Source organism: Miscanthus floridulus, chromosome 4, assembly GCF_019320115.1.
Source record: "Miscanthus floridulus cultivar M001 chromosome 4, ASM1932011v1, whole genome shotgun sequence".
Classification (NCBI taxonomy): domain Eukaryota; kingdom Viridiplantae; phylum Streptophyta; class Magnoliopsida; order Poales; family Poaceae; genus Miscanthus; species Miscanthus floridulus.
In genome coordinates this window covers 122,252,148-122,267,231 of record NC_089583.1, presented here as the reverse complement: position 1 = coordinate 122,267,231, position 15,084 = coordinate 122,252,148, and the positions used below count along the sequence as shown (strand labels likewise).

Below are 15,084 nucleotides of genomic sequence, written 5' to 3'. Positions count from 1 at the left end.
GATTTTTCTTCCATAAACTTAGTTAAAATTAGAGAAGTTTGACTTATAACAAAGCTAAAACAACTTATAATTTAAAGGCTACAAAATGAGCCCAACAGAAGACCAAGAAAAAATCTCTAAAAAAATAAAAGAACAAAGAAGAAAAATTAAATAGTAACAATAAACAGGCCACCTTTTACTATTATCAGGATAGAAACCGGTCACTCTGCTCCGAGAAACATCAGAGCCTATAGATGCTGCAGCTGCAACTAACCCTTTTCCTTTTTCTTCTTCATTCACATGCGTGCCCTGGCCAAGGAGACTAGAAATTACGCTGATGCAATCATGCGTGCTCACGACGTATGCATCATAACTAGATAGCTATGTGGGACACACAACCTTCCGGAAGGCAAAGGCCAAAGGCCAAAGTCCTGAGGCCATGCCCATGCAGTTACTCATGTAAGAAGAAGCATCTCTACTCTCTGCACGGAGGACAAATCATGGTCAGAACAAGTGCAAGCATAAAGCAAAAGAAGGATGCAGGGCCGTATGAACTCCGGCAGGGACAGACATCGGAAGGCTCTCTACTGTTGCACTATAGCCGCTGCAGGGGCAGACGTCGAAAGGCTCCCCTGTCGCACTGTAGCCATAGTAGGGGCAGGCACCTAAATCAGCCCTGTTGTTCGATATCGTTACATAGACGGACGGCGGAGCACCTCTGGCGTGCTCGTTTTCCTCGGGTCAGCTCCAATTTCATGGTTGTCGTTGAAACAGAAGGTGATGACACTGTCCACGTACGAGGCAGAGTACGTGGCGGCGGCCACAGCGACGTGCCAAGTTGTGTGGCTACGCCGGTTGCTAGGCGAGCTGACCGGTGTGGAAGCTCACCCACCAACATTGATGGTGGACAACCAGCCTGTCATCGCCCTCGCGAAGAATTCGGTTCTGCATGACCGGAGCAAGTACATTGACGTTAAGTTCCACTTCCTCAGGGGACTGTCGATGGAGGGCAGATCGTTATCGAGTTCGTCGAAAGCCGCTCGGTTGTCTTCGGTTTACGGAGCTGAAGAAGATGATCGGTATGAAGGAGATTCTAGGGTTAGCAGCAGAATTAGGGAAAGACTTGTTAAGTAATCTGCTGCTCCCCTGTATGAACGCGCGGCAGGGACAGGCGTCGAAAGGCTCTCTGTTGTTGCACTGTAGCCGCTGCAGGGGTAGGCGTCGAAAGGCTCCCCTGCCGCACTGTAGCCACAGCAGGGGCATGCGCCAAAATCAGTTATGTTGTCACATCTAGTTACTGTAGCAGTCTGACATGTCTGTGTACTAGGATTAGTAGCGTTGTATATATAGTTTTCAACCGCAACTTAGTAAAGAGAGCAAGTTCAGTTTTGCAATCTCCTCTGCAGAGCTCCGGCCAACGCTGGTGCTTGTGCTGTACGTGTACACGTTCTATTCATCTTCCCTTCTTCTGCCTCTAGCTAGATGGTCGGCACTGATGAGCGATCAGGTCACCCTCGCCGGAGATCCAGGGTCCAACAGACGTTGCCTTATGATCCCTTTGGCCTGGCTGCCTAGTAGCTAAGCTAAACAGGTGCCAAACTTACCAAAGGAGACAAAGGGGAATTCTATGCTTATTCTGTTATTCCATTCGTTGCCTTTGTGCAGTCCCAAGAAGGCATCAAAGAGTAATACAATGGCCACCTTCGCTTTATCTCTATGCAAAGCTTTGTGCAATTCTTCTTCCGGATGCCTGCAGTCAAAAGAAGGAAGTTTCAAGCTTTGTCCACATAACCGATATTCTTAGGCCGCCGTACTGTGTCCCTCCCTTGCTTCTGAATACATACAGCCCAACAGTGTAAGAGGATGAAACAATATAACTCATGTGATCACGGACCGCAATGGATCCTAACAACAACTGATCGACCGCCAATGCTGTCCGCCCTTTCATTTCGGCAAACTGGAGGCCAGAAACTCAGTGGAGACTGGAATTGGTTCTCAAACGAAGATATCATTGAGGAATCTGAGAGAGGAGGCTGGCAAGTTCTACGACATCAGATTGCAGACCACAGCCCCCAAAAGGTTCTCATGAGAATAAGGTGCTCCATTCCCTCTAGTTTTTCAAAAGAAAAGAAAAGAGGAGAAAAGATTGTGCTTCGCTTTCGCCCTTCTCATGTGGCAAGTAATTTCAACCAAAAGCTGGTACTAGTGTTTATGATCAGAACACAATGCAAGAGCTAGAGAGGGTTGCTGGAATTGACAAAGAAAAAGACTGGTGGGCGTAGGGTCCACGGGTACCCCAGGGGAATAAGGATAATATCTCTTTTCAGTTGCTGCAAAGATTGGGCAGTCAGGGTTGAGTGCTTCTTCAGATGATTCGACATTCTCCCTCTGCCTTATAAGACGGGACTCTGCGTAAGATCTCGGCAAGAGGAGAGGAGAGGGGAGGAGAGGACAGGAGGTAGGTAGTTTAGTTTGAGAAGCCAAAGGTTGTCTCACTCCCAGAAGACCGCACAACAACTATTTTGGTTACTAGAAATAGAGGCACTGAGGCTGAACACCGGTAAAGCTGCCAAGGATCCCAGCAGTCAGGAATGTGCAGCCTGTAAGCAGACATTTCAGTACATAACAGGAACTGAACAGGTGAGATGTGCTTCTACTCTTTTGTTTACATGACTGAAGGAAGGCATCACCTAGGATGTATTCCGAGTAAGAAACGTACTGACATGGAGTTCTTGGTGACAGATGTATCATCAGCAACAGCTCCACAACCGTAACCAGCACCTGTCCTCAAGCCCGGGCTTACCTCCTGAGAAGCAGTTTCTCCTGCAAGGAGGAGGAGATGCAGGACTCGTCCTCTCCACCGATGCTAATCCTAGATTGAAATGGACACCAGAGCTGCATGAACGTTTTGTGGAGGCAGTACATCAGCTAGGAGGGCCAGACAGTGAGTATACATGTGATCAAAACTTATATCTGTCACTCGTACACGGCACATGGCAGGAAGCCTGAATTAACACAATGATGGTACCTTCTAAACTCCGCATGCGGAACTCTTGCAGAAGCTACGCCAAAAACAATCATGAGGCTGATGGGAATCCCTGGACTCACCCTGTACCATCTTAAGAGCCATCTCCAGGTACATCTTGAGTTCTCTGCTACTGCTGTATGGCATGAAAAAATTGGCTTGCCGTCACCGTCACAAACTAAGGTAGATGCTTTTCTGTTTGTCTCATAGAAATACAGACTCAGCAAGAATCTCCAGGCCCAAGCTAATGCTGTCAACGCAAAGAATGGTAGGCTACTAAATGCTTCTTAAACCTGAAGTAACTAAAATCCCAACCGTCCAATGGTGGAGATACTAAACTTGCCTTTGTTTCGCAGTGTTAAGCTGCAGGACAGGAACAGACAACCCATGCGAAGGGAGCGGATCACCACCACCACACTTGAACCTAGAGCCCCAGATAAACAGGTGGGAAGCGAGTAAAAATTGTTAATTGCAAACATTCTCCTCCAACTTTCAGAAGCTGACATAATTCAGAAATTTATCAGGTCAATGCACATAAGTGAATCCCTCCAGATGCAGATCGAAGTTCAGAGACGGCTTCATGAGCAGCTAGAGGTATACAATCAACTCTGTAATTTAATTAAAATCTATTGCATACCCTGCCTAACTCAGTGTCTCCATATTATAAACACATGGAAGTTGCTATATTTGAGTTGCCTGAATTTCCAGGAACCCAACTAATACAATTAAAAGGACAAGACAATTCACATTTTTTCTATATAGTTAAACAATAACAACAAAATCAGAAGAGAAGTGTGAACGTATAAGCAATGCAAAAGCAAAAATTGTGTAGCGTCAGGAACACTAGTAGCTATTAGCGCCAGGAACACTAATAGCTTCCGATCGTGCAAAATTACAACTGCAGGGGAAAATAAAAAAATGAGAACACTTTGTAAAAATGTTTCCATGTCAAAATCTTTAACTAACATAATACTACTCCTTCCATAGTAGAAAAAAAACAGACCTCATAGATTTAGTCCAAGTCAAACTATCATAAGTTTGACTGATTTCATAGAGAAAATCAGCAACATTTATGACACTAAATAGTTATACTATAAACTATATTAGAGGGCTTAACAAGAAATGCTACACGCAAAAGAGAGCATTATAGGCTAGAGGTCTAGAGCCCCATGGGCGTCGAATTCTCACCAGCCAAGGAAACAAATGGAAGAGCTAAAAGAAAGTAAAAGGGCATGACAAGCCCTCTGGTCGGATCACGATACCTCGGCCTCCACAGAGTAGAGTGCTGTAAGCTGGCCACCGGCGAGAGGCGGCGCCGGCGGCCGGAGTTGGAGCCATCTGCCCTGGCCTGCCACTCCGGCCATCGTGCAGCCATTGGATCTTACCGAGCACAGTACGTCTCAGATTCATCCAGCAAATGGGGTATTGGGCCCATTCCAGAGGCACGCACGCACCGTAATTTCGGCCTATAAACTGGATCACAGTAGCCCGTCCGCGACAGTTTCGAAGCCAAATTTTCCTTGTGCTGCACCTGCACGGCTCAGATGGGCTCGGCCCATTACCTCCACTTTAGGCCCATTTATACTTTTCAATTTCCATTGATGGCGCAGGTTCAGAGACACCTGCAGCTGCGGATCGAAGCGCAGGGCAAGTACCTGCAGTCCGTGCTGGAGAAGGCGCAGGAGGCGCTGGCCAAGCAGAGCGTCCACCTCGACGGCGGCGAGACGCCGACACAGCAGCTGTCGGAGCTCATCTCGAGAGCCACGGCGACGAGGCGCGCCCATGTCCAGCAGGAGCACCTCCACCAGCACCAGCGCCACCTAGGCGGCGATGGATCGGTAGACAGCTGCCTGACCGCATGCGAGGGGTCCCAGTGCCAGAGGGAGAGGGAGAGGGACCAGGACCTGCTGTCCATCGGCCTCTCGTCTGCTGCACCGCCTCCCACTCCCAGCGGAGGCTACAACAACGACAGAGGCGGCGCCACCGCCACCGCCATCTGCAAGGAGTTCCTGTTTCTTGACGAGCCCGGCAGGAGAGGAGGAGGAGGAGGAGGAGGGTCCTCGGATGACCATGGCCAGCAGGAGCTGGATCTTAGCATCAACGGCAGGAGCAATCCACCAAGGCCTCGCGACAGCCAAAGGATCGACCTGAACGGGTCGAGCTGGAACTGATGATCGTCGTTTAGCAATGAGATGCAGACAGACAGGTCTTCTTCCTCGTAGCTTAATTAGCTGCAGTAGTGAAAACTGAAAACAGCAAGGTTCACAGATGCGCTGTGCTGTGCATTTCCGTGCCCTGCAGCCATTTGCAGTAAGATCTGGGGTACTATCACCGACAGCCTGCGCGTTGTCGTCCATGTGCAGCAAATAACTAAGGGGGGTGTTTGGTTGCCCTTCCTAAATTTTAGTCGTTGTTCCATCGGATGTTTGACACATGCATTAGTATTAAATATAGACTAATTACGAAACTAATTACATAGTTTACGACTAATTTACGAGACGAATATTTTGAGCCTAATTAGTCCATGATTTGATAACGTTGCTACAGTAAATATATACTAATGACGGATTAATTAGGCTTAAAATTCGTATCGTGGAGTACTGACGGATTATGTAATTTGTTTTTTTTATTAATATCCAAACACCTCATGCAATATCCTCCCAATACACCTCCTAAATTTTAGTAGCCGGATCCAAACACCCCTAAGCAATGACAGTGACTGATGATGATGATGGATTGGCGGTGAAATTCAGTTTCTATGAGGGCATGCGAGAAAGAGAACCCAGACGTTCTCCTCTGCTGTCTGATTAGTTAACTCTGTAGATCGATGTGTATGATATATGCTACGTAGTACATTTTTTTGGGGTCATATTCGCCGCCAAATGTTTTTGCTTTAGCTTTACTCTACTTCTCAGCTATCGCTTCACCTGATATGATGGTGCCGAGCAAAACGTTGCTCCTGATGTGGAAGCATGAATGTGTTAATTGCTAAAACATCCACATTTCATACTACCTTCATCCCAAAAAGAGTAGCTATAAGTTTATATCGAGTTTAGAATTATAACTCTACGTAAATATATTATAAAAATATATTTGATGATTAATCTAACGATACTAATTCAAATCATTAATGTTAGTATTTTTTATAGATTTAGTCCGACTTAAAATTGTTTGATTTCTGTAAAAAACGAGAATTGTATTTTTCTTTTAACTGAGTGATGAGTCAGATGGTATTCTTGTTAGGATCAACAGCCGGTTTCTGCACTAGCGGATGATTGAAAAACAGTAATGCTTAGTTGAGGATGTACGAACAGACCGACGGACCCCATGCACGTTATGCCCGATAAAAAAAAGAGGCGTGTTGTTACAATCAGACAGGGTCCGCACCCTGGGAGCGCGTGGGATCACTCGTTCAAGGTGCATGCGGTGTGGGGGGCCGTGCATGCGCATGAGACAGGACCGGCTGCCTCCTGCGTCCGCTAGCTGGACCAGCCGGCTAGGCCCCTAGCTGCACGTGCCCAGAGATGCAGACCTCTCTGCCGTGCTTGCCCTTTGCTGTGTAGCGCCTAGCTAGGCCTGCTCTGCTTGTCGTGCTGCTCTTTCTCTCTGTGTGTGTTGTCTACGCCCAGGCAAGTTGTCCTTGCCGCGTTGCTGCTTTGGCCAACCGGCTTAGGCGCTTAGCCAGTTGTAGGGCTGGCCAAGACGCTTGTCTGTTTGTGAGAGGAGCGCGGCCCACATCTGCGTGGTAGCTAAGTATTAGCCTAAATTTTTTCGTCGCTCCATGGCTAGCTCCGATTGTTTCATGCGTTTTAGATGTAGGTTTTCATTTGGATGTTGTATGTGTTTTATCCAGATGTTATATATGTTGCAATGGTTATACATGTATTTTGCAAGTGTATGTTTCAAATGTTTCAGTTGTTTCAAACGTATGTTGTAAGTGTTTTATCTAGATGTTGCATATGTTGCACTGGCTATACACGTATGTTGCAAGCGTATGTTTGTAAAAAAATTATTTGTTTCGGACGTACGTTGCAGTAAATGCTTTATGTTGCAAGTGTTGCATGACCGGGCACGGAAAGTGGGCACAGATGGAGGTGGTCCCCTCGTGCGTGCGAGAAGCGCGGTGGCCCCCACATGCCTGCGTACTGCAGCAGCCGGCAGGGCCGGGCCCGGCGGCCTGTTCATTTGGTCGTAAACGATCGTAAATTTTCAGTCAAAAGAGTATTTCTCTCATACACCAAACCAGATAGCAGTAATATTCCACGATCGTATACGATCGTTCCATGCTTTCATGCTTTCAGCCCCAGCCGAACAGGCGGCGCGGCAGCAGCAGCGCTGGGCGACAACAGCAGCGCGCGGATAGGTGCGGGCAAGAGCTGTATGCATGCGCTGTGGGGCCCGCCCAAGCAAGCAAAGTGGGAGGTGGAGGTGTGGTGCAGGCATCCCTTCCGTTGAACGCGTGCATCCAGTGAAGCACGTCACCTGTGGCTGCATGCAGAGGTAGCGCGTCAGGAGAGTGGGCGGGTAGTAGGCGCGGACGTGCTACTCGATTGGAAAAGGAAGCGTGACGGGCTATCGCCGCAGCTCCTCAGTTGCACCGTCCTGTAGCACGCCGATCTGTCGTAGCTGCAGTCGCTGCCGCAGCGAATGGAGCCATGAAGCTTGCAGGATTCACCGTTGTCGCTGGGGTGTAGAGAACATGTACGCCGTAACGTAGACGATATGACGATATTTGATTAAATAAATAGTGCTAGGAGAGCTGCCGAAAAGCATTTAAATCTGAGCCCCCTCGCAGCAATGCGGCACAGAAGGCTCCAAGATATGGAGGCCTGGAAAGACTGCATAATCCAAAAATGGCATTGCCAAATTAGTAGTCGTTGCAGAACTGTCTCTTCCTAGAAGGATTGGTTAATTAATTATGGAGCAACAATTTATTTCAGACTAAAAGTTGAGTGGAAAGCATCTAATTGCATAACTCAAACTTAAAGAATTGTTTGACCATTTGAGGAGGTTTGATGAACTAAGTATGGACTAACAATCCACTGCGTAGGAAGAAAAATTGCAGTTTCAAGAATCCAACATATATGCAGCACAACATTTTAGGAAATAGTACTTGGTATGCGTGGACAAAAAAATCTTGAACCCTAATTTTAGTAGGCTGATCTGCTTACCGGTAAGCAATTAATCCACACCAGCAACCGTAGAAGATTAAAGAACTAAAGCGGAGAGGAGAGGAGCGAGGCAGGGCACCTGCGTCGGTACTGGGTGGATCTAAGACGCTGGGCCGGAGGCCCGTGGCCGGGAGCAGGCCGCGCCGGGGGGGCACCCGCATTGGCGGCCACCGGGAGAGAGGGAGAGATGATGTGTCTCCAAGTTTTAAAGGACTTCTGATTAAATCAGTGAAGAAGTCCTAATAAAAATCCTGCCAAAGAAACCCTAAGTACAGTGAGTGAGTAAGTACTTACTGACGGCTTACTACCTGTGTGTGTCTTGTACTGAGATGGATTCATCTTGGTTGTGCTCAAATCTAACTACTCCCACTAGAGTGGATTAGTTTATCTCACGCAGGCAGTAGACCAGTAGTACAAACCCTAAGACAGTCGCGCGGGGGCACGCAGCCCTGTTCGGTTGGCTGGTTCGTATCGTTGCTGGTTCGTGAAGAAGTACTGCTTGGCTGGTTTATGTGAGAGAAAAATATTGTTCTGGCTAGAAATTTACGATCGTTTATGACAAGCCACAGCCATACGAACAGGCTGACGAACCATGACCGCTTTTGCAAACATGGAAATTCTATACTGGAGATATGGAAAAGCACACTGTTTTTTGCTCTCTTTGAAATGGTCTAGATCCTCTCATTTTGAGGAATGGACAAACAACTTATTCGCTGGTTAGTTTCAGTCAAGACTTATCAACCAACTAATAGTATTTTTCTTTCACAACGAACTAGAACCAACCGGATTTAGGCCCTGTTTAGTTCCAAAATTTTTTGTGCAGTACCCGTCACATCGAATCTTGCGGCACATACATGGAGTACTAAACGTAGACGAAAAAAAACTAATTACACAGTTGGGTGAGAAATCACGAGACGAAACTTTCGAACCTAATTAGTCCATAATTAGATACTAATTACTAAAATACAAACAAACTAGGCTACAGTACCCAAAACCAAAAAATTTTGGCTTCTAAACGCGGCCTTATAAGTCAAAAAAAAAAAACCATCCATCGAACACGCCAAGGCTCGCAGCGGATGCACACGAATCCATGCAGTTTTCCAAATCCGTGCTGCTGCCTTGGGCAGCTAGCTGTTGGCCCACCAGTCAGTACGCTGTTCCTCGGCGAACGGAGCTGTCCAGCTCGCTGCCACACTGTTGCTAGCAACAGGCATGCTTCTTGTTGTTTGTGGCGGTATTGTTTTTTTTTTTTGTTTGTTCATGGCCATCTTGCCCCCACTAGTCGCTTTCTGGTCACCTGCATTTTTTCCCTTTCTCATTGGGCACTGCTTATTTGACAGACAACGTTGCTATGTATTTCTGGAATAAAATAAATAGGGTAGTACCATGCATGCAATAAATATAATAGTATTTTTGTGCAAACATGAGGTCGAAGCATGATATTTGAACAGCGTCATTTTCTTTTCTTTTCCTTCCCTTTCTACGTAGTGTAATTAATTAACTGTTCTATGCTTGGTCACATTTCATCCACTGGTCTCTTTCTCACCCTTCTCGTTCTGGGCATTCTTCCCTGACACTTACATGATAACTGATCTATTGAATTGATACTACTCCCTCCAGTTTCCTAAGAGCTAAGGCTAATAATACAACTGCTGCTGCTGGCTATAACAGCCCATCTCTCTACCTACTCATAGTGACTAGCTCTTCACAATAAATATATAGCCTATTTATCTCTCTCATATATTTTCTTAGTTTCTGATGTCTAAGCCGGCTGTAAACTTACAGCCCGCTTCTTCTCTCTCCTCTCCTCTCTCCTCCACCTCAGCATTCAACCTTTTTGCAGCCCTCTATTATACTTGCTCTAAAAGAAGTTGTTTTGAACAAGATTTGAGTCAAACATTTGGAATATAAATCATAAATATTTTTTAGTTATTGAGATTGGAAATGTAAAAACTATATGAATAGATTTGTCTTGAAAAATATTTATATAAAAATATACATATGTTATATTTTAATAAATATTTTTATAAAGAATAGCAATCAAAGTTATATTTTTGGAGACGTCATCCAAAACAACATCTTTTAGGTAACTGGAGGGAGTAGGCGTGACTGGCAATGATGATATTTTTGCAAGCAAACTTTTCACTATGAATGGCTAAATTGTCAGGTCTTGGGATCGACCAAGTCATCCTTTGTGGGTTCGTCACATCACCATAGCCATCCCGCTGTTTATAGGCACGTTGTCTACGGCCGAAAAATAACAAGCATCCATGTCACGTCCAATACTTCAACCCTACATATATAGGTTTCACCATAAATAATCTAATCAGCCGACTCTAATAAGTAATAAGACACACGTACAAATACTACTACTCTCTCAATTTCGTTTTGCTATGCAAATTTCTTTTGGCTTCAAGTGGCCGGCAACTATATAAAAAAGTGGGCACTATATCATTTGCCTCGGGAAAAAATTCTTATCTACGACGAAAAGTGTAAGATGGACCACTGTACTCTGCATCTGCATGCACCGTGGTCCATGTGAGAGTGTGTGGTCAGTACATTTGCAAGTGGCGCATGATCTCTAGTGTATAGAATAGAGTAGTCGACAAATTATGGCAGCACAGCAAAAGATCTTTATTGTGTGGCTGCAAGGGCAGCCAGGGTGGATTGTGGATAGATATCGTGCCTACACGCAGCGAGACAGCGAGTTGTGCCAAAAAGTTCTCAAATGATATATTTTGCATGGATGGATCGAGCAGGCTTCGAACATCTGAGACAAGCGTGGCCATGTCGCCTGCTCCGTTCAGGGCAGCCCCAACGCGGGCGGTCAAGTTTCTTGCCCTCACCCAAAAACAGCTGTACGCGTAGGAAAGAAAAAATTGAGGTCCCAAAACTCACAACGGAGGCAGCTCTTTGGCCTGACACAAGCAAACAGCTTTATGTCCCTTCACTGGCTCCAGTACTCAGCTTTATTGGCTGGCCTTGTTTAGATAAGTTTTTTCGCTCTCTCCATCACATCAAATCTTTGGACACATACATGGAGTATTAAATATAGATAAAAAAAATAACTAATTACACAATTTGATTGTAAATTACGAGACGAATCTTTTGAGCCTAGTTAGGCTATGATTGAACAATAATTGTTAAATACAAACAAAAGTACTACAGTACCAAATACTGATTCCTAGGCCTGGTTCACTTTGCAAATTTTTTGAACCTGATGAATAGTACTATTTTCGTCTTATTTGGCAAATATTGTTCAATCATGGATCAACTAGGCTCAAAAGATTCATCTCGTGATTTCCAACTAAACTATGTAATTAATTATTTTTTTATCTACATTTAATACTCCATACAAACAGCTAAAAATTAATATAATGGAGAGAGTAAAAAAACTTAGAATTTGAATGGTATCTAAACAAAACTCTAACTCCAATCTAAACCAGCCTGGGTCCAACGGAGGCAACTCCTTTCTGTCTGCAACGCGCGCTCCAATATACGGAGTACAGTATACTTCAACTTTTTTGTCAGGCAGAGCTACTGACTCCTCTCCAAGAAGCACTGTCAAGTTTATAGATGTGCGTGCAGCTTGAGCTCGTCAGCTTGGCATGAGGTCTGTTTTTTTTTCTGACCTAAGCCCGATCTGGCCTGATGGCTAGTGGGCCCAGGCTGGCACGGTCTAAGGGAACAGACGGTGCCTGGGTCTTACCCTAGGCATGCAGGCTGGTACGGCCTGGACCGTAAAATGGCCAAAGGCCTGGTGAGGCCCGGTGAGGAAAATGGCCAAAGGCCCAACAACAGCCCAGTAGCCCAACCCTCCTCTCTTAACCCCACCGTACTCTGCTCTCTCTCGCCCAGTCGCTCGCCTCGCCTCCTTCCTGCTCTCGCTCGCACCCTCTTCTTCATGACTCGCCGGCAGGGTGCACCGCCGTGGGCTCCTCTCCTCCTATCGCCACCTCCCACCTCCACTCCAATCCCGCCGCCGCACTCCCTACCGCTCGCGGTCGCGGTCGCGAGTCGGCGCCGCGACTCGCTCGCCACGTTACCTCCCCGCCCCACTCTCTCCCCGCACGACTCGTCTTCCTGTTGGCCACCGCACTCTCCCAACTTGCCTCCGCGTCCCCCAGCGGTGAGCCACCGATGGTGGTACCGCCTCCTCACCACCCCGCACTGCCACCGACGGTGGCCACCTCCTCCTCACTGCCATGCGTTTCTGTTGTTCCCCATGCCTCCTCTGCGTAGATCTGGCCTCGTTCTCCGTGGATCCAGCCTCATTCTCCGTGGATCTGGCCTCCTCATCGCTCATCCTCCGCGGATCTAGCCAAGTCGAGGTGTGGAGAGGTTGCGTCGTCCACGACCTTCGCAACGACGACAACTTGGCCTCCCCCCTCTCTCTGTCGGTGTAGTGGGCCTTGGGCTGACCCGGCACGCAGGATTAGCCATGCTTCTTGGGGCGGCCCGATATGAAAAATGGCCCAGCAGGCCATGCCTGAGCCATCGACCAGGCACGAAGCCCATGGCGGCACGGCCCGCAGGGCATGTCGTGCCTTGTCGCCCCGATCCCCATCGGGTCGTGTCGGCCCGTTGCCGTGTCGGGTCGGGCCAGGCTAGCCTGTTGGCCATCTATGGTCAAACTGGATGATATGGACTTAGGAGCTGACATGCACGGTGGTACGTTGGGAAGCCCTCATGCATGGGTTGGGTTAGTTGGGGCTCTCAATCTCAGAGTCATCAGCAAGCTGGAAATGTGTTGCCTTTTCAGCCAGCTTGGAGCTTTGTCATCCATTCTACCAGAACCATAATGCCTAAGGTTTAGGAATAGTCTTGTCGGTGTTTTCGGACCACCGATGAGTAAATTTGTATTTACGTGTCTTGCTCGAATGGTGTGCTTGGAGGTTACAAGGGTTTATACTGGTTCGGGCAGAACGTCCCTATGTCCAGTTCGCTGCTGCTCATGTTACCGGCACTTGGTTTATAGTAAGGGTTATAAATAGGAGAGAGAGAGAGAAAGGATCCCAAGTCTTTGGTGGAAGGAGTGAACGGATGCTGAGAGCTCACTTGCCGCTCTACCGTGTGCTCGTGTCGTTCTCTTGTCTCAAGATCCCCCTTTTCACGGGGCACCCTGCTTCCCCTTTTATAGGCGAAGGAAAAGTGTGGGTTATAGAGGAGAAAAGGGAGAAGAATGAGAGAGAGAAGAAGGCTTTTAGGGTTGCTAGGTCCTTCTTCTCCTTTATGTCATGGCCCTATTCGTCACTAGCGCCATGCGCAGGCGTTATCTGTCGATCAAGGCATTCCACTCCACCCCGGTGGACGTCGTGGTGAACTAACGCGCCTATCAACGTCCGTATGAGGATTATGCAGAACAGCACCAGCACGCCCGATAGTGTTCTTGATGTGAATCTCCATGTATGGCCCGTCATGGCCACAAGTTATATCAAGGTGTGCCAGCCTCTTCCCTGGCGTTAGAGTTTTAACCTAGGCCCATACGTTTGGACCTAGAGTGGTTGGCGGCGGTATGGGTCCCTGTCGGACGAGATGGAACCCGTGTCCTTGGAGTTGGGCAAGACGGAGCCCGTGGCCTCGAGGTCGAGCGAGACGGAGCCCGCGGCCTCGAGGTCGAGCGAGACAAAGCCTGTGACTTTGGGCAAGATGGAACCCACGTCCTTATGGTCGGGCGAGATGGATCCCACACATAAGGGGTTAGACGAGACGGAGCCCGCGGCCTCAAGGTCGGGCGAGACGAAACCCGTGACCTTGGGGTTGGGCAAGACCTTTTAATACGTCTCGAGCCATCCAGGAAAATCAACATGGGTGCTAACTTCCTTGGTTTGGGTATCCCTAATATCGATACCCAACATTAGCCCCTGAGCCTGTAGAGGAGTAGAATACTCCTTTGGAGGCTTTTTTGGATGGGAGGACTCTGAGAGCCTTGGCCTTCTTTTTGTAGCCCACGGCATGTGTGGCTCTAAGAGCCAATATGAGAGGAGATCGACTAAATAGTCAATTCCAGTATATTCATAAGAATAAATCGATTAAAGCTCATGGGGTCGTACACGAAGAATCAGTTATCATTCAGGATAAATATTATTTAAGCAAATATTAATCAATGGCAATAAAATATCAATGATGATCGATTTATACTGAGCCAATGATTACAAGTAATCAAACTCTTTTTTATATAAAGAGACAATTCAACACCACTTAACCATTTAATAAAAATAAATCTAATGAACATGTTAGATCTCATCCATCACCATGACCAGTGGGGCATGAGGCAGAATCATGTAGGCCATAGTAACAATAATAGACTCGACGATCCTAACTCATTACTAATATCAGTGGGGCATGAGGCAGAATCGTGCAGACCGTAATACAATAATAAGATCATGGGGCTAACATATCTTTCAACTTATCTCTACTTTAATGATCTCGTAATATGAACTGTTCGTGAAAGCACTCGATATCGGCTAAACAGCCGATTCAGGCATAGCGCACAGTTAAGGTCATGCCTCCTCAGAAATGAGTGTACCAACTAACGATCCCACTCCATGGTGCTAACAGTGGGGTGAGAGGCAGAATCCCACAGGCCATGATGACGGACCATGGAACAATTTTCATTAACTAATAGTTCTACTTGAGATCGGATATGCCTTAACCGCACGCTATGCACGATTAAGATTGATGTAAAACAGCCGATAAAAAATAATTCATCGTTTAAGGTGTAGATTAGATCAACTTTAAATTAGCAAACGATGAGCTAAACAAGATATAAGACCGATCCAGATCAATCTCAATCGGACAGAGTGATATTAGTGTAATTAGATAAACGATGAAAGCAATAAGCAATATCAGTAACTTAATGAATCTACTAAAGACTGCCATACTAAGGTAGAGCCGATAACTTGACCT

At 46.8% G+C, this 15,084-nt stretch overlaps 1 protein-coding gene and 1 long non-coding RNA gene across 2 annotated transcripts; one reads left to right on the top strand and one right to left on the bottom strand.

Annotated features, from left to right (window-relative positions):
• Window positions 1-22: 22 nt before the first annotated feature.
• LOC136550608 (uncharacterized) lies at window positions 23-4,608 on the bottom strand. Its single transcript, XR_010782355.1, has 3 exons — window positions 4,267-4,608; window positions 379-461; window positions 23-288 (listed from the first exon to the last, which is right to left on the bottom strand). It is a non-coding gene; the product is annotated as an uncharacterized lncRNA (long non-coding RNA).
• On the top strand, window positions 1,901-5,425 carry LOC136550607 (myb-related protein 1-like). Its single transcript, XM_066542236.1, has 7 exons — window positions 1,901-2,619; window positions 2,722-2,923; window positions 3,039-3,115; window positions 3,215-3,272; window positions 3,361-3,448; window positions 3,529-3,598; window positions 4,615-5,425. Exons 2-7 carry the CDS (start codon window positions 2,722-2,724, stop codon window positions 5,173-5,175), a joined length of 1,056 nt encoding a protein of 351 aa, XP_066398333.1. The 5' UTR covers window positions 1,901-2,619; the 3' UTR covers window positions 5,176-5,425.
• Window positions 5,426-15,084: the final 9,659 nt, after the last annotated feature.